Raw genomic sequence first — 24,638 nt, 5'->3', positions numbered from 1 at the left:
ATGTCTACTAGAAAATGAAGAAAGGAATAGATAAACTAATTTAATCTAAAGAGTTAACCACTTCTTGCTAAACTAGTTTGTGACACACAAAATTCACTCCTAACTCGCACCTCGAGGGGCAAACCGTAAACTCGGACATATGCGAACTTTACTTAGTTTTACCTTGCAGAGTGGTGGATCTCTCAGTGGTTTCTCGGTCATATCAAGCGAGTCTTATCGTCACATCCAATGCCTAAGGAGTATGGTACTTTAGAGTATTGTAAAAAAATGACAACAAAAAAAGAATTACATCATGACATAAAAGAAGAAACAATGATTAAAAAGAAAATATTCGGTTTTTATCACAAATAAATTTCTTCCCTTCCCATCCCTATTACTACGATTTATTGCTCCTACAAAACTCATGAACAATAGAATTGAATCTGGAAACACAAATCAATTTTGGGCTATCTGATCACCCCATATTACGAGAGTAGGATCAGATGTGAAAAAATCTTGAACCCGAGCTGTACTCGACACATTATGTCCTTTTGGGCATTCATTTTCTCCCTTGAATGAAACGAGACTCTCCTTGTACATAAAAAGCTCAAGGTCGAGGTACCGTCCGCGATGTTCAAGATTTTTAATTTCTTTAGTATTAGGGTTGTACAAAACCAACTCTGAATTGCTTCTGGTTTCTACGAAAAGCTCTCCATTTTTCCAAAACCCAAGTGCCCTTTCAACATCTACAAGGGGTCCGATAGTTAAATCTTTGGTCCAACACCCCTCCTTCTTCATCACCCATAAGTCAACGTATATCTCAGGATCATGTGGATAAAAACAAGTCATAGAAATAGAATCATTGTATATAATGAGATTCCCCAATTTTGATACGGGAATATCCTGAGGTCCTGGTATCTCTCCAAACACTTCGTTACTAAAATCAAAATAAATAATCGCATCATAACAGAAATCCTGAGTATCAGTCCGATCACGATCACTAGTCAGCCAATGATATCGTCCATTCAAGCATGTGCTACATGAAGAAAGATGCACGTAATGAACCCAAGATAAATCAACTTCAAAAAGTCTCCAAGAATTAGTAGATAGGTAGTATACAGAAATAATTGCAGAAGCATATTGGTAATCTTTTTCGTAATCAAAATATCTTCGAATCCAAACCAGCTTGTAATCATTGGTTGTAGGGTCCAACCCAAATCCAAAGTTAGGCCAAGTGCAAAAATTGTCTGGAACGTTGGGTTGTGGCATTGGGATAAAGGTGAATTCTCTTGTAGCAGGATTCCATAGAGCCATGCGATCCAAATCCCAAAGACAAAGTATGCCATCACAGTAACCGAAAATACGTGGTTCGTGGGGCAGCTGAACATTATCAACGTCATAATATACAAGGGGAAAGCCAGCAAGTGTTTCATCCGGGAACAATGCAAAAGCGTATGCTGCAGTGTTGTAATTGTAATGCTTAACAAGGAGACGAGCATTGTTGCCATGACGTTGGAGGTGCTTGTTAATGAATGTACAACTTCTAATGAGAGAGTACCAATATTTTGAAACACACTTAAATCGCAAAACTGATTTCAGAGGCAGTCTTGAAAGAATTTCTATGGTCAAATCTTCGAATATATGATCACCGTCATTTTTGCTTGCCATTTGTCTATCTCTATTTATGTAGTCGCTATATTGATACTTTTGTAATTTGCATATGCGATTAAGCAATTTTTGGAAGACCCTGCATAACAAGTTTTAATCAAAAAGAGAGTAAATGTAATTTGTAATGAAACCAAATGATAAAAAATCGAACAATTACTTTTACTTATCCTTGTAATAGAAAAGATCAACAGGATGGTAGAAAACAAATGGAGATAGAATGGCTTACCAGTCATTTTGGTATATGTGTGTGTATATCTACATATATTAAACAACTGAGAACAAGAAGAACTAATAAAATCAAATAGAAAAAATAAAAAAGATGAATCAAGAATTGTAGGCTTGTATTTGGACCACAAGAGGAATTTTTGGTTTTAGGTAACTGGGGTTTTGCCCATACTAAATCCTTAGAGAATCATCGTGCAAAGCGCTCTCCTCACATGTCCGGTAAAGTTTGGACTTCCACTTGTAAGTGTGGCTCTCAAAGAACTATTTGCGGTCAGATGAAACTCGAATATTAGATATGATGTTTCACAAGGCACCAGGCCCAACTTAGCACTAGAGTCGATGTCAATGCCATGATTACAAGGTGGATTCCAAGTGATGTTCAATAATTTTTAATCATATTTAGAAAAAGTGCTAATTTGTAAAATTTTTACAAGGTGGTCATACATTCCAAGCAAATAGAATTTAATCATATTTAGAGAAAAAAAAATAGCTTATGTGAGAATCACAATAATTTTTAGAAATAAAATTAAGAAAAAGAATTCTAAAATAAATATAAAATAGTTGAACATAAATTAATCTGGTTTATATATTTATAGACCTAAGTAATCATTCATCTAATTAAGTACTGCATGTTGACCATTCATTTGGAAAAACAGTGTTAGATTATTATTATTATTATTATTATTATTACTTCTTTTCTTTTTGCTGTTTAATTTACCAACATTTGGGTTAACTAAAGTGGGAAAAAGAAAAAGAAAAAATACAATCCTAACAAAAACTGTGAATAGATTAAACTTTACAATATATATTTTGCTAAACTCATTTGCTAAACATTAATTTTTGGTAGAAAACATTTCATTACCATCTCAGTTTTTAGGAGATTATTACTATTTTATTATTGTTCTATTTTTTGTTTTACCATTTGTTTGAAATTGTATTTCAAATTCCTATTTTAATTAGGTTTCTATTTTAGAGTTGTATTATGTAAGGAAATTTCTTATTAAGCAAGTAATCTTTGTCACCCAAGGAATTGGGTTTGGAACACATACCTAAGTTTTGAGTTGAGACTTATGAGATTGAGAGAGATGTAGTCTCTCGTGAGGGAGTTGATAGGTAGAGATAGTTTATAGGTCGGTAGAGTAGAATAGGAAAAACACTTGCAATACTGGCAGCGAGGAGATAGACTCGTTCAGTGATTTATGATAAAAAGGCATGTAACAGTGTTAGCACTTATAATATCTCTACGTATCATAATGAAATCTCTTCTTATCCATTGATGTAGACTGATTTTGATTAAGCACGTTATATCTTGTGTTTATGTGTGATTTGATTTGTTAGTTTTTATTGTATATTTGTATTCATGGGTTTCTGTTGCCCCAAAAAATTGGTATAACAGCCAAATGTGAAGGAGATCCAGAAAACACAAGAAAACACAATGAGAACGTCTCAACATGTGCTACAACGGTTTCAGTTGAAAGTGCAGTCAATCAACTTGACCAGTAACAATGTCAGAAAAATCGTGATGGGTTCATGGGATGGAATTCTAGTGGTCAAGTTGGAGCCTTGGAGGTTTGACTGATCGAGCAGCGTAAAATACGGACAATTAGAGTTTTGCATGAGGATCATCACACTCTATGCATCGTGACTAATCAATCCAATTGACTCCATCGGCAATTGAAACCATTGTAGCACATGTTGTGACACATTATGTTTTCTAGATCTTCTTTACCTTTGACTTTGATACCGATTTGATGGGCAGCAAAAACGCATGAATACAAAGATCCAATGAAAACCTACAAAGTAATCACATACAAACACAAGATATAATATGGTTCAACCAAAATCGATCTACATCATGGATGAGAAAAAATTCTATTATGATTCGTTGAAAAATTACAACACTAGATTAGTACCTACACTATTTACATGCATTTTCACCATAGACCACTACACAAGCCTATGTCCTTGCTACCAATTTCGTTGGTGTTTTTCCTACTCTACCCATATATAAACTATCTCTACTCATCAAATAAATACCCCCACACATAAGTAAAAGTAATAGGAAAAAGATGATTGACATTTGACTGATGTATAAACAATGCTATAATACAACAGGAATCAAAATTGACACGAATTTGTTAAGGTTTGTGCAGTTTGATCACTAGTTACGATTAAATTGCGAAGAACTTGTAGTCAAAATGGAAGATTTTGGCGTCTATTTTGGCTAGTGACCAAAATGGACAGGTCCAAGTTGCTGGACCAGTCCATTTGAGGTGGTTGCAAGAATTAGCAAACATAGACCAGTCCAACTCTCTGGACCGCTCCAATTTGGGGTGTGAAATTCAAGAGCGATGACTTTAGTCAAAATGTACCAATCCATTTTCTAGACCAGTCCAAAAAATGTTTTAGGCATTCGCTGTGTGAGAAAAAAAAGTAATGGGCATACGTGTTGCCTAGTTTTTAATCACATATGATTGTGTTAAACTGTTTCCATATATGTGTAAAGATAAGTTAGATCAATATATGTCAGAAGTTCTCTGTAAATGCCTATTCTAAACCTAAATCATGCCCCAATTGGAATGGAAACGGAGATCTAAATCACTTATAAATCGAGTTTGTACGTGAGAAACTACATAAAAACCAAATCAATTGAAAACCAAACAAAATCTTTACCTCAGATCCAGAAAAGATGAAGCGTGCCGTATGATATTTCTTGACGTTGGTAGATGTTATTTTTTTCGAGTGTTAATAAACATGGTATTTCTTCTTGTGCTCCACGAAAAAAAAATTAATAAATTGAGACTTGATTTCAATTATGAAGTGGTCAAATGGGAAATTTTATTGATAGATATATTAAAAAAGTTACGATAATTTGTCCGAATAAATTCAACATTTTTTAAAAATCAAATAAAATTTATGATAATTAAAAGATCATAGAGAGAGAGAATTGTGTCTTCCTATCAGACCTTCAGAAAAAGGGTAGATCTATAGAGATGGGACTACACGGAAGAAGAGATCCTTGGGTTTGGGAGACATGAGTGGTGGATTTATATATTTATTTTTTTAGAAGAAGAAACAAGTGCATGGAAGAAGAAACTTTACTGATGAAAGCAAGGGTCGAGAGTTCTTTATTGATCAATTTTTAAGGTAAATTACTCACCCACGCATTATATTGTTGTAAAAAGGTTTCTTGATAAATATTTAATAAAAGGGCTGAATGTTTTTATGTGCATTTGAAGCTCAATTTTTAGAATGAACTTTTCTTTGGTAAATTAATTTTGTGTGTGAATTGATAACTTCCTTTTTGTTTGTTTTAATTTTGGGTATTTATTTTTCAATGATAATAATCGCCCTTTATTGTTATTTATTTATTTTTTTGTATTAAAAAAAGATAAATACGGAAAAAGTCAAGGTACGAAATATTTGGATTTTTACTAGTAATGAAAAGCCTAGTTTGCTCCTTCACACGCACGCATGAAGGGCTTAGAAAACGTCAATTGTTGGCAGTGGACATGATTTTTTTTTTTTTTTGAAAGGTGTCATGGACAAGATTATTTTAAGGGGCCGAGACAAATTCCAACCCTCATTTTCTCCCCCAAAACTCTTGTTTGGACCTCATTTTCCCCTTTGAAATGAAATGCAGAACTCTCATGTTTTCCAAAATTTAAGGAATCTCTCTTTCCCCTATTGTCCAACCTCGTCTTTCTGCTTCACTTCACAAGTGTTTTACCGGATTATGGAAAGACAAATTGGTGTCTCTCTGTGTATCTTTATTTTGTATTGATTGAGAAAAAAAAATGTTGGACATTTCTCTAAACATATTATCATAATTTTTAAAAAAAATATTCCGAAGGACCTCTGCCAAATGAGGATATGCTCTTAACTCTTAAGTAGTCCATTTAAGTACATCATGATTAAATCATATGAATTTTTTCCTTTTGTACAAATTAATGTTATTTTTTTCCTCCCTACATGGGTTGTATTTCTCATTTCTTATTTGAAGAAAATGTATCCTACAAATTGTTTAAAAATAATTTAATTCTGTTTGCAGTGCACTAGAAGAACCGACTTGTAATTTTAAAAAGCATAGGACAACATAAAGCTACTGCTCATTTTTCTGATCCTAGTCCATCAGGATGAACTAAAACAATGGTTAAGTTTCCGCAATGCTGATAACTTCAACCATATAATTTCTGTTTCAGCAGGATATCTTTAATGATTGAAGCATGTCAGGCGGTTTACATTGATTGAAGCTTACTCACATTCTAAGAGCAGTATTGCGTGACTCTTTGTAATGATTTGTATATTTCTTTTATAGAAAGCATTGCCTAATTGGAAGGTAAACTGAATGTCACAATCTTTTCTTTATTTCCAAATACCATTATAGACCAATTCCTGCAGATAAATTGGCCAATACATAGACATGTTCTTGCATGTAAACGGTCATGTGGCAGTTCTAGTTGTCCATTGACACTGTCACAGCGTGCGCACATGTTCGCAGGGCCTTGGGCCTCCAATTTGTAAGGGCCTCAAATTTAGGACCAAATATAGTAGTATATATAATGTAAATTTATGGTAATAAATAACTTTCAAAATAAATAAAAATTTATGACAATAAACACACGTACTTATAATATCAATTTATATATATTAGGCAATCATTTGTATGACAACAATAATTTATTTCTATACCCTCCCTTCGAAAGAAGAAAAAAATATATATATTTAAACTCTAGTTTTTTTATTATTATATTATTTTTGGGCGCATGTGCATGCATGTATTGCATATAAAGTATTATTGACTATACCAATTACAATTGCATTTATTGAGAGAAGTTTTTCAAAGTTGACTTTAAAAAAAAAAAAAATTAAATTCAAAATTGAAGTTGATCAAATCTTACCTACCGTCGTATATGTCATAAGAGAGATTGAATGGATTGACTATGATATCTATTGAAAAAAATATGTTGGAGAAACTTGATTGAAGTACTTTAATTGATAATTTTGCAATTCAAAATGCAAGACAATCACATTTACTTTGCTATAAGGTTGAATTTTAATTTTTGTGACTAAGTTGTGTGGAATATTTCTTTTATTTTTTATTTTTATTTTTTATGTAAATTGGATCATGCTCTTTATAAAGCACAAAGACCAGATTTTATTTTGTGTGTTTTCAACAATAATTATTTTTTGTATTTATCGTCTCATTTTAATGAAAATTATACACTCTTATTAATTTTTTACACGTGTAAAACCTTATAAATGACCTCGCATTTTAGTTCGCCCAAGGCTGGCTCTGCTTGTTCGGTATGGCGTGAACGGGATAAAATTTGGTATAGATTTGTGGTGATGTGGTGGACTTCTGTGTAAGTGCAAAATTTCGCTCAACCAATAATGATTGAGAAAAATAAAACAACTCACTCAATAAACAATAAAAATAAACAAGAATAGTATGTAGAGATGCGTAGAATTGTTTGATCCCTTTATTGGAGGTCTAGGCCTCTATTTATATATAAAAGTTAGAAGAATTATGGTAGGACTCGCGTTGCTTGTCCTCTAATTCTTTCCATATATCAATTTCTTTACAAATAGAATTCTTTCCTCTTCATAATTCTTTCCTTACTAGATTTTCCTTACACAGAACTTGCTTCTTTTGGTGAATCATTTTCCTTGCAGGACCGGCTCCTTCTTTAAATGGATTTGGGCCGCATTTAACTTGGTCCACATGACTGCTGGTGTCTTGATTCGGGCTTTAGTAAAGCTGGTAGTTAGATAATAGTAGTTTTGGGCTAATGACCAACTCAACTTGAGCTTCTAACGAGATGGACTTTGAACTTTATTGAAGATAAAGTTATATTTATGATGACGTGGACTGCTCTTATTGGAGGGAGATTTTTCCCTTCACACTTTGCCCCCAATTCCCTCTTTAATTGGATCGTGGCTCCTATTAAAAAGGGAATTGAAGTTGCACGGTTGTCTATTTTACAAAAAGACGGTTCCGAGATTGCCCATTGCCATTCTGCCTAAAGAGATTCCATAAGGGTTACTTTTGCTCTCACTACGTTTCTTGTATTCTTCACTTCGTCGTCTTATCAGGTTAGTTCTTCATCTTTTTCTCTTCGATCTTGCATTATGAGTACTTCGACTACTCCTGAAAGTATAGAGATCGTAGATTCTGAGTCCACTCCCTCGTCTTCCCCTAATCTTATTAGGGTTCCCCCACCTAGGGTTTCGAATTTTCCTAAACCTGTAAGTGACTCGGCTAATCAGCCAGGTGCTTCCCCGATCCAGGCTGAAACATCCACCTCTAGGTCGGACAATATCCTCACTAAGGAAGAGAGACATGCAATTTTATCTATTCGTCGCATCCCGTTCTCCATTGAATCCGTAATGGAAGAATTCGAGATTCTCGAGGGGGTAGAAATTGCAGAGTACCCCAAAGGCGCTGATTTTTGCACCGGCGAGGGTGTCGGAGAAGACGAGTTGCTCCTCTCTGTTGGGCACCTCAATGCTCTTAGGTTCCCCCTTCATCCTTTCTATCACTTAGTCTTCAACAAATTGGGGATTGCACCCCTGTAAGTAAACCCTAACTTCCTTCGAGTAATCTCAGCACTCCTCATTCGCCGATGGCAAGAGAGTCTTGACCTAACTCTAGCTGACTTGCTGATTACTTATTCTATTTCTAAGCATGGAACCGAACCTTGTCATTTCTTTTTCACTTCCCCCTTGCACCAAAGGATATGTACAGACCTCCCTACTTCTAAGAAGAAGTGGAAAGAGAGGATGATAATTGTTAAAAAGAGATGGGTCGTGCCCCAATCGAGCAAACTCCTAATCCCTCGCAAGTTTGGGAAGTTAGGTATAAAACAACCCCTCTTTCTTCATGAAAAGTGCTCTGGCTGTTTCCCATGTCGAGTCTTATTCTTTCGATATATTTACGAGTTTCTTGGTGTTTTTTCAGTAACATTTCCTTATTCGGCTGCCAAGAAGAGGCTTTCCTTCCTGGAAAGACAGGTCTGGAGTGACCCCCCCCCCCCCTCGATCGAGAGCTTACTCACTTCTGTAAGTCTTAAAGCAGTTGCTTCCAGAGCTGTAGCCGCTGATCTCATGGACCTCTCACTTCCATCATTTGACAGCTTCCCTATGACTGAGGAAGAAAAATAGAGGGTTGAAGCCTTGAAGAGGAAAGCTGCAGAGAATGCTCCGTTGACTATATTGCATACGAATGAGCAGGAAAAGGAGATTGACAAAGTCCCTTTGAACAAAAGGGCAAGGCTGAACCCCTCTTCAACCGCGAAATCCAGGGGTGCTTCTAACCCAAAAAGCAAAGGGAAGAAAATCGAGGAGATTAACCCTGAGGATGAGGTCAGCGCTTACGTCCTTGCCGAGGCTGGGGCACCTTGGACTCCTTCCTTCTCGAGGGCTGACAAGTCCATCCTCCATGTTGGTGATTCTATGATCACTGACCTATCTGCAACACTGGCCGTTGCTCAGGGAATGTGGCTCCCAAGGATGAAAAAATTATCGGCAGGATGGGGTTGGAACAGCTACTCCCATCTGCCCCTACTCGAGCTATAGAGGTTTTCTCCTTCCTTCATTTCCATTGTCATAATTGCCTTACAAACTTTCTTACATTGTTATTATCTCATGATGCAGGGCTTGTATCATACTATGGCCCTCTGTGCTACTGCTGAGGCTCAGTCTCTTTTCCTCAAGAAGCTAGAGAAAGACCTCAGTAATTCTGAGAAGAAGGCATCCCATGCCATTGCTAATGCACAAATTGCATACGAGGCTCGGGATGTTTACAAGAAGCGTCTGGCTGCTTTTGATGGCAAAGTTAAGTCGCTGGAGGCTGAAGTCCAACGCTTAAATGACACCCTTAGCACCTGCATCGTTGCCGGGAGGCAAATGCAAGGTCGTTACTCCAGTCTGGTGCGCTTGTCAAGTGCAAAAGCTTACCAGTCCGGCTTCAATCAAGGCTCAGGCCCCAAATTGATGGATCCTGATGGCTTTGATGTGAACATGGGGGTGTCCTTCCCTTATACAGAGGGTCCAAAAGCTCAGAAGGCTAAGGTGTTTTTTGCTGAAATGGTGAAGGCTCACCCGGAAGATCCTCCGAGCTCATCAACTCCTGTAACTCCTGGTCCTTCAATTCCTCCACTTGCAAGTCCAGCTGTAGTAGATGCTTTTGAATCTGCCCCGTTTGATCCGAAGAGGAAGTAGGATCAAACAAACATATATATTTTTATTTATTATTATTTTATTTTTTTTTGTAATGAAACAATTTTGAGAATGAATGATATATCCTTTTCTTTTATTCTGCTTCGATTGCGTATGCTTGTATGCTTCTGATATTGCACTCTATTGAGAGACTTTTTTTTTTATAAGGAAGGTACTCTGCTTGAAGGTTCCTTATTGGTTTTAGTCTGAAGCAAAATAAATAAGAGGTTTTCCAAGCCGGACACTCAGTGTCTGAGGCGAGGTTTTTGCCGAGCCGAACACTTAGGGTCCGAGGCGAGATTTTTGCCGAGCTAGACACTTAGGGTCCGAGGTGAATGAATTACTCCCCGGCGCTGAGCTGGAAGGAGATTTTGCCGATCCGGACGCTTACGGTCCGAGGCGAGATTTTTGCCGAGCCGGACACTTAGGGTCCGAGGCGAATGAATTACTCTCTGGCGCTGAGTCGGAAGGAGATTTTGCCTATCCGGACGCTTAGGGTCCGAGGCGAGATTTTTGCCGAGCCGGACACTTAGGGTCCGAGGTGAGATTTTTGCCGAGCCGGACACTTAGGGTTCGAGACGAATGAATTACTCCCTGGCGCTGAACTGGAAGGAAGTTTTCATACATATATCATTTTTTTTTTTTTTTTTTTTTTTTAAAAAAAAAAAAAAAACAACTTGCCGAGGACTCAAAAATGATAGGAGGCCAAGAAAACGAGTAACAATGGCTGCGAAGTTTCCTATTTGTTTACTTTGGAGACTTTCCTCCATTGATACTCCCTTCTTTGCAACTATATGTCATGGACTACGCATATATTAACCACATTTCCTTTCTATTTTTATCCGATGTGGGACAAAGAGCTTTAACCATAGGTCAAAACGCATGGTTTTTAATAACTTGCTTCTAACATTGCTTTGCATAAAAGCATAGAATTGCATAATCATAGGCATAAAATTTGAAAATTTCAAATTTCTTTCTTTGCATATAAATTTCTTTGCATAAAAATTGCTATTGCGTACTGTGACGCAAAATTGAATAATCATAGAATGATGGTATGGCCCCCATTTTTATAGAAAGAAACAAATAGAAGCAAAATAAAGTAAAGCATGGCTAACTGTGGGCTTACGCAGCCTTATTTGTAAAGATTCTTAATAAAATTGACAAACTTAACTAATGGAAATACCGTTTAAGGTGTATTGCATTCCAAGGACGCGGAATGGACGTCCGTCAGCTTCGGCCAAACGATACGCTCCCTTCCCCACTACTTCAGTAATCCTGTAGGGTCCAGTCCAATTAGGTTCCATTTTCTTTACATGAGTTGTCTCTTACTTTAGAACCCAATCGCCTACCGCAAAACTCTAGAATCTGACACGTTTGTTATAACTGTTGCACAGCTGCTGCTGATATGAAGCAAGCCTAATTGCTGTAGCATCCTTTTTTTCATCGAGGAGGTCAAGACTATGTTCAAGCTGCTGACTATTGTTTCCTTCAAGCAACAAGGATGTTCGAAATGTTGGAATCGCCGCTTCGGTTGGAATCACTGCTTCAGAGCCATAAGCCATAGCAAAGGGACTCTCCCCCGAGGGCCGCCGTGGTGTGGTTCGGTACGCCCAAAGCACCTGAGGGAGATTCTCGTACCATTTCATTTTGAGTTTCTCCAATTTCTTCTTTAAACAACTGAAAATGGTCCGATTAGTTATTTCAGCCTGTTCATTCCCTTGTGGATGACTAACTGCAGCTAACTTTTGTATAATTCCATGCTCAACAAAAAATTTTCTTGTACTTCTATTGTCGAGGTTCTTACCATTGTCCATCATAATGACTTTTGGGACCCCAAACCGACAAATGATGTTGTTCCAAAGGAAACTTTTTACCTGCTTATGGGTTACACTTGAGTAGGCATCGGCTTTTACCCATTTAGTGAAATAATCTATAACCAGTAGCATGTACTCCTTTTGTTCCACAGTCTTGGGTAACAGGCCCACCATATCAATCCCCCATTGTGCGAATGGCCATGGATTTGTCATTGCGTGCAAATCTTCGGCAGGTTGATGCTTCATGGGATCGTGGCGTTGACATTTGTCACACCTCTGAGTATACTCTTCTGCATTCTGGGCCAAGTACGGCCAGAAGTAACCTTGAGTCAGGACTTTATGCGCGAGGGATCTAGCCCCAGAATGGTTGCCACAATCTTCATCATGGATTTGTTGCAACACCACAAGAGCCTCAGTAGGGCTTAAACATTTCAGGTAAGGACCTGAGAATGACTTTCGGTATAACTGATTGTTAATGATGGCATATTTAGTTGTGGTGAGGCGGAGCTTCTGTGCTTCGGACTTCTGGTTTGAAAGAACTCCATACTTAAGGTAGGCTTCCAATGGATCAATCCAGCATGGTTTTCAAGGAATAACTAGAATCACCATTACTTCCTGTAGAGCATTAATGCTGTGCTCATCCAGAACGTCAATCGGCACAATCCGAGTCAGATCTTCATTTGAGGATGATGCTGATGTGGCCAATTGATCTGCTTCGGCATTCTCAACACGAGGTACCTGATAGAATTTGATCTGATCGAATCCCCATGCAACGTTCTCTACAGCTTCTTTATATGCTTTCATTCTTTCCTCTTTGGGATGGTACTGACCTGTCACTTGATTTATAATAAGCTGCGAGTCACTAAAAACCTTTAAGCAACGTACCTGGAGGCTGCTAGCCAATCGAAGACCAGCAAGTAATGCCTCGTACTCGGCCTCATTATTCGTAGTTGGGAACTTCAAACAGATAGATTGCTGCAGCTTGGTGCCTTCGGGTGTTGTCATTACAACGCCTACCCCTGCACTTGCTTGATTCAAGGAGACATCGACTCGAAGTTCCCACTGTGGTTCAGGGTGTGCCGGCTCTTTGGGAGTATCTTCATACTCGAGAAGAAAGTCTGCTACGGCTTGTCCTTTGTGCGACACCCTTGGCTCATAAGTTATGTCGAAGGAACTAAGCTCGATAGCCCACTTGGTAATTCTCCCAGATAAATCGGGCTTGGAGAGTATACCCCATATAGGATAGTTGGTGACTACCACAATACTATAAGATTCAAAATAATGCCGAAGCTTCCTTTTGGCATAGATCAAGGCTGAGATGACTTTTTCTGCTTTACTATATCGCGTCTCCGCATCTGTCATGGTCTTACTTGTGTAGAAGACTGGATATTGCCTCTTTCCTTCCTTTCTAATCAATGCTACACTTGTCGCTATATTAGAAATTGCCAAATACATAATAAGAACCTCCCCGGGTTTTGGAGCTGATAGAATTGGTGGTTCGGCCATGTAACCTTTCAACCGACTGAGGGCCTCCTACTGCTGAGACCCCCATATATCTTTATTCTTAGATCGTATAGCATCGAAGAATGGTTTGCACTTATCTGACAATCGGGATATAAACCGGCTGAGGGCTGTGATTCGACCAGTACGAACCTGCACCTCCCTGTGATATTTTGGTTCCTGATTCTGAATGAGGGCCTTAGCCTGAGCCGGACTTACCTCTATCCCTCTTTTATGCACTATGTGGCCGAGGAATTGACCTGATGATACCGCGAAGGAGCACTTGGATGGATTCAGCTTCATGTTGTACTTTTTCAAGGTATTGAAGACTTCCTGTAGATGCTTCGGATGATCTTCTTTCTTCACACTTTAAACCACCATGTCATCTATATATGCTTCAACTGTCTTTCCCAGCAAATTATCAAATATCTTGTTGACAAGGCGTTGATAAATAGCTCCAGCATTCTTCAGTCCGAAGGGCATGACCCTGTAACAATAAGTCCCCTTTTCTGTAATAAAAGCCGTTTTTTCTTCATCTTCGGGGTTCATAGGAATTTGATTGTATCCCGAGTATGCATCTAGGAATGTCAGCCTCTCGTAGCCGGTGGTAGCATCAACCATCTGTTCTATCTTGGGCAGAGGGTAGCTATCTTTAGGGCAGGCTTTGTTAAGGTTGGTATAGTTTACACAAACCCTCCATTTTCCATTCTTCTTTTGTATGACTACCACGTTCGACAGCCACTGTGGATATTGCACTTCTCGAATGAAACCTGCTTGCAACAATTTGCTCACTTCTTTAGCTATAATGTGATTGCGTTCAGGGGCAAACCTTCGGCGTTTCTGCTTAACCGGTTTGAACTCTGGATCCACCTTCAGACTATGGTAGGAAACTAAGGGATCGATCCCCACCATGTCCGAGTGATCCCATGCAAAGGCATCTGCATTACTCTGGATAACATCATTTTATGCCTCATTTTCTTTGGACGTGGAAGAAAAGCCTAGATAAGTAACCTTCTGAGGGTCGCCGAGGATAAATTCCACGGCTTCGAGGGTCTCCTCGGTGGGCTTCTCAATTTCCTCTTCCTCCTTTATCTTAAGATACTTGGGCAAAGGGCTCTATAATTGCTATTTGGGTCCAATTTTGGAAACCACACCTGGTTGTTGTTGAGGAGACACCCTCTTCGCCTTAACTTGTGTCAACATATAGCATTCCTTCGCTGCGACTTGATCGCCCCATAGATTAATTACTTCTTTCCCGTCCGAAGATAAGCACCGCATCACCTGGTGAAGGGTGGATGGAACTCCTCTCATCCAATATATCCAGCCTCTTCCCATGATGAGATTGTAAGAAGGATGGATCTCTGTTAAAACAAAGTTCTCCTTCAAAGTCCTCTTCACCGCGGTTACGGACAAGTCTATTACTCCAAGGGGATCTACTCTTGTGCCATCGAATCCCATCAACGGGCTGGAGGTAGGTCGAATAGATGATGACGGGATCTCTAACTGATCAAAGACCGTCTTTGTGATTATGTTGGCGCTACTTCCTGGATCTATCAAAACCCTCCTAATCATACAATTGGCCACTAAAAGACTAATGACCAATGGATCCTCGTGGGGGAGTTGCACTCTGGATAGGTCGCCATCTCCAAATCCAATACTGATGCTACCTGAATTGATAGCATTGACCGAGGATATCTTCTTGAGCTTGTGGGTAGCCCTCAGTCTAGATCTGTACACCTCCATTAACTCACATCTGGCGATCATATTCTCCACCTATCGCCTGAGGGATCTGCAATCGTTGGTTGAATGCCCATAATCTCGATGATAAGTGCAATGCTTGCTTTTGTCCCTTTACTCCAGGAGTTGCTTTATTGGCTGCGGAGTTGTGAACTTCGTCTTATTCTCTTAGAAGAGCCGAGCCAAGGTAGTTCGGAGAGGTGTAAATCCTTCCTTTACCCTTTGCCTTTTTTCAGGTGCCTGGATGATCGGCGTTGAGGAACGTTAGTTTTTTTGAATCTTTGGAGTTGGAATTCTCTCTCGAGGCTTGTTTTCCACTGTCACGAAGGTGGCGTGCTACGCTCGGTGGGCTATATTTTCCTTAAGCCAAATGTAGATCTGGGCCCTGGCATTTAGAGTCTGCATGTCGGGAGGTGAATACTTGACTAAGGAAGTGTGGAACTTCGTCCCTTGAATCATCGTGAGTTTAAATGTCTCTATAGCAGTTGCGGGATGACAATCCACTATTTCTGATGCCTCCATGTTGAATCTTGACAAGAAATCCTACAATGTTTCCCCTCTTTTCTGCCTTACGGTGAAGAGGAAGGCAATGCTCTTCTTTTGCTTCTTATTTCCACAATATTGTGCCAGGAACATGGTGCATAGAGTTACGTAATCCGGGATGGACTTATGCGGTCTAATCCTGAACCACTCTAGTGCTGCTCCTGTCAAACTGGTAGGAAAAACTCTGCACATCCAAGGGTCATTACGATCATCTAAAGCCATCTTTTGAGCGTAATGATCTAGGTGCCGAGAAATATCCCCTGTTCCATCAAACTGGGTGAAAGAAGGCATGGTGAATTTCTTGGGCCTCTCAACTAGATACACATCATCAGTGCAAGGAGTTTTGACCAAGGAATTTTTGTGTTCTCTAGCCATCTCTGCAGGTGTCTGAATCTTCAGGAATCTCTTCTCGTCAAAGGCATCCTGAACACCTGCACCATCTGGGATTCCATTGGACCACACCGTAAGCTTATGGCTGGATTCGACTTACTCATCCTGCGTGTGACGACGTTGTCTGAAGCCACAGCCTCGGATCTTGCCTTTCGTTATTGCTGAACTTCATTCGGCTGAGGCTTATTGGGTCGTGCCTCATTAGGTAGAACCCCATCAGGTAGAAGTCCAGTAATCGGAGGAATATTCTGACTAGGGGGTGCTGCTGTGTCACCCACTGGTGGCGGTGGTGCCAACTGAGCCAGCGTTGTTTGCAGAGTGTTATTCTGCTGTTGAAGTAAGGCGATCTGAGCCACGCTTGCTTCGTTTGCCTGACGAAGTACGTCAAACTGGTGTAGAAACTCTCCACGCATCTTTTGCATCAACTCCGTCTGTTGATCAGTTGAAAATCCTCCGTTCGACATTCTGGATGGTAGCTGCAGGATTCACTTGTGAAACAAAAACAAGAATGGGAATATATTTGCACACGACTCCCACAGACGGCGCCAAAGTGTAAGTGCAAAATTTCTCTCAACCAATAATGATTGAGAAAAATAAAACAACTCACTCAATAAACAATAAAAATAAACAAGAACAGTATATAGAGATGCGTAGAATTGCTTGATCCCTTTATTGGAGGTCTAGGCCTCTATTTATATACAAAAGTTAGAAGAATTATGGTAGGACTCGCGTTGCTTGTCCTCTAATTCTTTCCATATATCAATTTCTTTACAAATAGAATTCTTTCCTCTCCATAATTCTTCCCTTACTAGATTTTCCTTACACAGAACTTGCTTCTTTTGGTGAATCCTTTTCCTTACAAGACCGGTTCCTTCTTTAAATGGATTTGGGCCGCATTTAACTTGGTTCACATGACTGCTGGCGTCTTGATTCGGGCTTTAGTAAAGCTGGTAGTTAGATAATAGTAGTTTTGGGCTAATGACCAACTCAACTTGAGCTTCTAACGAGATGGGCTTTGAACTTTATTGAAGATAAAGTTATATTTATGATGAGGTAGACTGCGCTTATTGGAGGGAGATTTTTCCCTCCACATTCTTCTTTCCTTATATTTCTCTACATCTGGTTATTTATGTTGGGAAAAGCAAAAACACACCACGGTAACAATAAACACAATCACAAAGCATGTAACAAAACAACACCGAAAGCAATCAGATACAAAGATTTTAAGTGGTTCCACAAGATACTGTACCTTCACGTTTCACCATTTTTTGAAGGGAAGGAGTAAAGTGATACAATGATATAAGCCCCTCAACAATATGTTTTTTTCCCCTCCTCTATCATTACACCCATTGTATCTATTAGACCGGTTATATTATATATTAAAAAAAAACTTTAGCAAAACTTGGACATAAGAATTAATTAATAACTTTGCATCTCTGGGAGAAAGGCGATGTTTTTAATTATGTTGCATAATTAACTACAATTTAATATTGGGCGAATTGCAAAAAAATCCCCCTCGACTATTAGCCAGTTGGGTAATTTTAACTGATATCCATTTAAGTGATTATTTGAGGAAATTTTTCGCACGAAATTACCCTTTAATAGATTATTCTTCAGACAATTTATTTATTAATTTTATATCTCTCTCTCAAGCAAGTATGTGAAGCAGCAAAGAAAAATTACAAAAAAAAAAAAAAATGGAAAGCCAATAAGATCATATTTAAGTTATGTATAATTAATAAAATAAAATTGAGTACAACCGCACATGAGAGAAAAAATCTACCATGGCGTTCAAAGAATGACTTGGATCCTCCAAGTTAAATATTCTCTAAGTTATCCTAAGTTTAATTCTCTACAGTTTGACACGTGACATTGAAAATCTATCTACTGCTTGTATTAAACCACGCAAACTAACTTTAAAAAAAGTTTAAAAACTGTACTGTTTTGAGATAAGAAAATTTTACCAAAGTTTGAAAATTGCACTGTTTTGAAATAAAAAAATTCACAATACTTTAACGACGTTAAAGTCGTTCTCTCTCCTCATCTTTTCTGAAAAAGATCGCTCACTCTCTCTCCTCTTGCTTATTACCACGATTGGTGGAATATTTAAGTCTCTGTAATGGATTTTGCAGTTTAAATTTTTTTTTTATTTTAAAAGAGGAATTTTACAACTTAGATTTCAAAAAAAGAGAGTGAACCAGAGCAATTTTGCAATTTAAATGTCAAAAAAAAAAAAAAGAAAAAAAAAAAAAAGTGTGAACTAGAGCTTCTAAGCGCCAAAAATCGTAGGAAAGAACATTCATTTTTGGCGTGAAATATTCTCCCAATCGTGGGAATGAGAAAAAGGAGAAAGAAGGAGCGATCTTTTTTTTGGAAAAGATGAGGGAGAGAGAACGACGCTAACGTCCTTAAAGTATGGTGAATTTTTCTTATTCAATACGGTGCAGTCTTTGAATTAGTTGATGTGGTCTAACACAAGCCGTAGATAAAATTTAAATGTCATGTGTCAATCTGTAGAGAATTCAACTTAGGATAACTTAGAGAAAATTTATCTTAGAGGATCGAAGTCCAAGAAATTGAAGATGGAAAAATTAAGTAACTCAAAAAAAACTCCTTCAGTGCACTTGATCTTTAGCAACTGTTATAACATTTAATTATTTTAAGAAAAATAATTAATAATTTATCATGTTTCCTTAGTCCAATTTTTTTATTTTTATTTTTATTTTTATTTTTATTTTTTATTTTTTTTCTCAATTGAATTATGCTACTGTAAAATAGGGCTGCAACTCGGGCTGGGTAGCCCGAATTTACCCGAGCCCAGCCCTAAATTTTCAGGGCTTGGGTAGTGTTTTTTTGTTCTAGGTTTAGGCTTGGGCTAGATATTTTGAGCCCGAATTAAATTCGGGCTGGGCTTGGGTTGATATTATATAAAGCCCGAAGCCCAGCCCGAGCCCGAAAAGGGAATATTTATTTTAAAACTATGTTATTTCACAAGCGTATAATAACTTAGTTGGTATTGTTTTTGAGATTTTTCTTGGAGGAATGTTGTTCGAGTCCTTGTAGCTGCATAAATTTCTTATTTTTTACATTTTGGATATAGAGGCGTGGGCTCATGGGCAGGCTTGGGCAGGAGAAGTTAATTATGGGCTGGGCTTCGGTGGCTAGGATTGAGCTCTAGGCGGGCTCGGGCTGGGCTTAATTATGGGCTAGGCTTGGGTGGCTAGAATTGAGCTCGGGCTGGGCTTGGAAAAAAGATTTTGTACATGGGCTGAGCCCGAATTAAGTCTCTAGTCCGCCCAACCTGCCCGAGTTACAGCCCTACTGTGAAATAAGTATAACAAAATTGGCAATTAAAAACAACATAATTATTTTTTCAAATTTGAATTTTTTTAAAAATATTTTTTTACTTACTTTGAGAACACGAAATACCCCAAAGTAACTTTTTGAGAAAATATTGTTGCAGTTGATGCACTAAAGTTAACGACCTAAATATATAAAGTTTTTAATGTGAAAGGACATCGTTACCCTCAATTCAATTCACAAGAATCTAATTATAAAGGATATTTAAGTCATTTAGTTTCAAAGAAATGCATTTATCATCTCATCATATATTGTTTTGATTCCACCACCTACTACTCAAAAATTATTTTGATCCTACGACCTGCTACTCGAAAATTACATACCATGTGGATGAAGTATAGAGGGTAATTTATGGGAAGTTTACTCACTCTTATTATTAAGATGTTTTTTTGAAATAAAAAATAAAAAATCTTATTATTAAGATGGTAAGAAAACCAAAGGAAACATAACACTTTTTATGCAAATGATTTGTTCAATTACATGGATGAAATTATGACCAAAAAAAAAAATCAAAAATCAAAAATCAAAAATCAATAATAAATTAAATAAATAAAATTAAGTCATAGATTAAATAAATACAGCTGAGTATTCTTGGGGCCTCAACAATTGTTTACATGTGCTATATCATGTTATCCAAGCAGTAGTGAAAGATAAATTTTTAACAATTGGGTTTCTCGATCTGCTGATAGCTTTGTGTTTGAATGAATGAGAAGGCTTGCTTGATGCGGAGAGAGAAGAGAGAAAAAATAAATAAATTATCTGACGAATAATCTATTAAGGGGTAATTTTGTTCAAAAAATTCCATTAGACAACCACTTAAACATATATCAATTAAAAACAACCACTTAAACATATATCAGTTAAAAACACCCACTTGGAATAGTTGAAGGGAATTTTTTGTCAAAAACATTTATAAGAGGGGTTTTTCACAACTAAGTAATAGTAAAGGGAGGTTTTTTGCAATTTGCCCTTTAATATTAATATAGGACAAATTGCATAAAAGCATCCTCTAGTTTCAAATTTTGGTAGAAAATCCCGTGCAAAAAAAAGTTTCCGTAAAACTTTATAGTCCTTTTTGTTGCTTCTATTTAGCACAACATTTTGACTTAAGGATATGGGCAATACTTGGGTCCTCTCCTAAGAGGATGAAGTTCATCCTCCTAGCTTATGTGGCCAATACAATTTGGATACATGTCTAAAATTTTAAATTTTTAAAAAATAGTCATTACCCATTTTCTTATAGGTAAATTGAAACCCAATATATATATATAATATTTTCTTTCCAAAACAATCACGGTTATTTTTATAATTTTTATACCCAACCTCCATTTGAAATTGGAAAATTACTAAATTCATTTGGCAAATGTATGTAATGAAAAACACCTATTCATATATGTGAGAAAAGCTCATATTCATATAGGTTAACATATTAGTGGAACGGAATAGGAGCTTAAAATATTACACAGAAATTTGATGTTAATCTATATGAATCAAGCTTTTCTAGCAGGTATATTTTTTTGTCAAAGTTAGATCTATGTTTTCCATCCCTCCCAAGTTCCCAACACCTTCAATTGATAGGGCATCCATTTGGTATTTTTATTTTTCCTCTCTCATCGGTGAAATATGAAAAGAAATATTAAAATTTTGTGAATACTGCAAAAAAAAAAAAAAAAAAAAAAAAAAAAAAAAAAAAAAAAAAAAAAAATTGGGTTGCGATTTAATTAGTAAGAAGTTGGATAATGACCATTATTAAAAAATTTAAAAATTTGGACATGTGTCTAAATTATATTGGACACATCTCGGACTCCATTCTCCTAAAGGCGGACCCAAGTATTGTCACATGGATATGCTCTTTGGGTTGACATTTGTATATGGTATTTCAGTAAAACCATGTTTTGGTTAATTATGATGTTAGTGGCATGTTTTAAGTTAGTTTGGGCTTTGATTCTATTGTTGCATAATCCTTTGATTACTATTTTTTATTCATTTACGATCTGCTTTAGTTTGGTTCTTGCTGGGCTATATTGTACTTACTGTACAAGGAAAAAGGGCCCTTACTTAAGGGCCATATATATATAAAAATATATACGGTTTTTAGCAGGGGCTAAAACCGTGGTATAATGTAATAAATACCACCAAAGGCTCTAGTCTGTGGTAAAATGAAAGACATTCTATCTCTGGATGCCAACGTGGTGGTAAAATTAATTTTGACCACGGTCTGAACCCACGGTAGAAAATAGACTTTCTACTTGGGTGAGGCACCATGGTAGTAAATATACTCTTTACCACGGTCAAGCATCATGGTAGAAAACCCCCATTTACTACCACAACTAATACTAGAACAGGTCAAAACCATGGTGGAATGCATTTTCCACTGTGTTTAAAAATTAATTTTTTTGGTAGTGTTTCCTAGGTATTTTGGTTGTTGCAACACTGCCCCTTAGTCTATCTGGGCGAAATTACCCCTCCCAACCATTTGAAGGTTTTTTTTTTCCTTAATAATTGAAACAAGGTCAATTTAAATTATATGGATATATAATTTTTTTTTTTATAGGAAAAAATTAAAACCTCCAAACGCAATTTGACAGACATAAATACATTTGAAGGTTTTTTTTTTTTCTTAATAACTGAAACAAGGTCATTTTAAACTTTTATATATATATATATATTTCTTAATAATTGAAACAAGGTCACTTTAAATTAATGCATATATAATTGTTTTTAAAAAAAATCCCAAGGGATTGTTCTTAGGAATTAAAGTTTCTAAACCTTTAATTCCTAAGAACAATCCCTTGGGAAAAAATAAAAAAAATAAAAAAAAATAAAAAACAACTTTAATTGCATTTATGTAATTGCATTTGAAGGGTTTTTTTTTTTTTTTTTTTTTTCAAAAAACAGAGTTTAAAGTGGACCTTGTTTCAATTACTAAGAAAAAATTAAACATCAAATGCATTTATGTCTAGCTAATTGCATTTGAAGGTTCCTTTTCTATAAAAAAAACACTATATATGCATATAGATTATTTATTTTCAACTCCAGCAGTTGTTTTATACATTTTGTGTAAAAATATATTCCCTAATAACAGCCAACCAATGTCATGCTTGGACCCTACATAATTTTTACAAACCTATTAATTAATATAAGGTTGATTCGTTAATAGAATGAGAAAAAGGGAGGATAAAGGAAATATGCTGATGTAGCTAGCTGTGTAAAAAGGTTGTGTAAAAGTATCTCCAACGGTCTGTTAAAAAACTTTTTTGTGTAAAATATACACTGCCACATATGATTTGTAAATTTTTTCATCTCCAGCAGTCTATTAAGATATACTGCCACATCACCAATGTGTAAAAGAATTGTGTATTTTACACAGCCCTTTTACACAGCCACGTAAGCATATTTTATCTCCCCTCCCCCTTTCCCACTCACGGTTCTTTTTCTTCTCTCTCATTCCTTTACGCCTCTTTGTTTCCCACTTTTCTAAAGCGCCATAGAGAAGAATCTGCAACTGGTGGCAACGAAAAAACTGCTCGACCATCTTTTATTTTTTTATTTTTACTTTTTTTTTTTAATAAAAATAGTTTGATTCATCACTTTCGTTTGATATTATCTTCTGCAATCATCGCAGTAGATTATAGGGTTTTTTTTTTAGATTTTTTTATCCTTTTACATTATATTCTAATGAGATAAATATGTATTAGCTAAATATTAGATATATATTTTAATCAACTTTTTATATAATTGTTGTTTGTTACAGTTATACAAATTATTATTTTTTTTTTTCCTTTTTTGGTGATTAGTCAATTCAATCGCAATTGTTGTTGCATATTTTTTGTTTTTGTAGTTTCTACGTACTTGAATCTTATTTTATTATTTGTTATTAAGTTAGAATTTTGTTGGCGGTGGAAAAGGTTTGCTATTGGCGGGATGAGAAAGTAAAATATAGGGGAAAATTATTAATTTTTCCCTAATTGAGGAGGATTAGGATGTGAGGTTTAATAGCAAAAAAGTAAATTGAATCAAGTAAGTTTGTAAAAGTTATATAGGGTCTTGCATGTGACACGTGGTTGGTTATTATTGGGAGATATTTTTCTACACAAAAGGTATAAAACAACCGTTAGAGTTAAAAATAGGTAGTACAAATTTTTTGTATAAATCTACTCTGACACATCAGATTTACACAAAAATATATACACAAAGATTGAAGATGCTCAATACACAATAATTTTACACATTAGTGACGCGACAGTATATCTTAACAGACTGCTGGAGATAAAATAAATAAATAAATAAATAAATTACACATCATATGTGTTAGTGTATATTTTACATAAAAAAATTATTTTAACATACTATTAGAGATGCTCTTACCTTGCAGAGTGGTTCAATTCAAAGGGTTGCCTATTTCTAAGAAAGTAAAAATAAAAATTCCACTCCTCCCCTCATTTGAAAGGGGTCCCTATTTCTATAAAAATAAAAAATAAAAATCCACTCCTCCCCTCATTTGAAATTGTGCAATTCAAAACACCACATGTCATCAAAATACCGTTAAATATTTGTTAATTTCTGATGTCAAAATAATAAACTTACCTAGTAACAAATTTTAAATAATTTTATTTAGAGTCAATAGGTAAAATAGTAATAACAATTCTAAAGAAAAACAATACGTATGTAATATAATCAACTGATTTTGGGTTCTTAGTATGTTTTCATTTGTTAACTTAATTTTATTTTCAATTTCATTAGTAGGGGTGCACATTACAAATTAACAAAGGATTGACAACCAATTAAGGACATTTTATGTTATTGTTATTATTATAATTAGAAAAACATAGTTTAGGTGGGTTAATTGCGGAAGATTGATAGTTCACTTATAATTATTAGGGTAAAGTGTTAAAAAAAAAAAAAAAAAAAAAAAAAAAAAAAAAAAAAAACCAATCCCTAAACTTTTATTTTTACAATAAACTCTCTAAACTATTCTAATTTTTGGAATAAACAACAAGCAACACTGTTCCGTCCGATTTTCACTACAAGAAAAATAGTATTTTACGACATAGTATCTACGGCATTTTTTTGTTTTGCCCCGTAATAACTACCTTCTACGGGGTTTATAAAAGAATCCCCGTAATTGTTACATTTATGGACATTCTTTCGCGAGGATTTAGCAAGATACTCGTAGAAAAACATTTTTACGGTGTATTAAAG

General features: G+C 36.3%; 2 protein-coding genes across 2 annotated transcripts; both read right to left on the bottom strand.

The window, feature by feature from the left end:
- Positions 1-435: 435 nt before the first annotated feature.
- Positions 436-1,647, bottom strand: LOC132316140 (F-box/kelch-repeat protein At3g23880-like). Its single transcript, XM_059814649.1, has one exon. The coding sequence runs from the start codon at positions 1,645-1,647 to the stop codon at positions 436-438; it is 1,212 nt and encodes a 403-aa protein (XP_059670632.1).
- Positions 1,648-11,450: 9,803 nt separating this feature from the next.
- LOC132316139 (uncharacterized) lies at positions 11,451-13,412 on the bottom strand. The gene is made up of 3 exons (XM_059814648.1): positions 12,513-13,412; positions 11,826-12,431; positions 11,451-11,711 (listed from the first exon to the last, which is right to left on the bottom strand). The coding sequence occupies exons 1-3, from the start codon at positions 13,410-13,412 to the stop codon at positions 11,451-11,453; spliced, it is 1,767 nt and encodes a 588-aa protein (XP_059670631.1).
- Between the last annotated feature and the right edge of the window lie 11,226 nt (positions 13,413-24,638).

Source organism: Cornus florida, unplaced genomic scaffold, assembly GCF_030987335.1.
Source record: "Cornus florida cultivar Cherokee Brave unplaced genomic scaffold, ASM3098733v1 CherokeeBrave_3.0.0_Hap2_Chr07, whole genome shotgun sequence".
Taxonomy (NCBI): domain Eukaryota; kingdom Viridiplantae; phylum Streptophyta; class Magnoliopsida; order Cornales; family Cornaceae; genus Cornus; species Cornus florida.
Note: the sequence above shows the minus strand (reverse complement) of the source record. Positions and strands in the feature narration are given on the sequence as shown.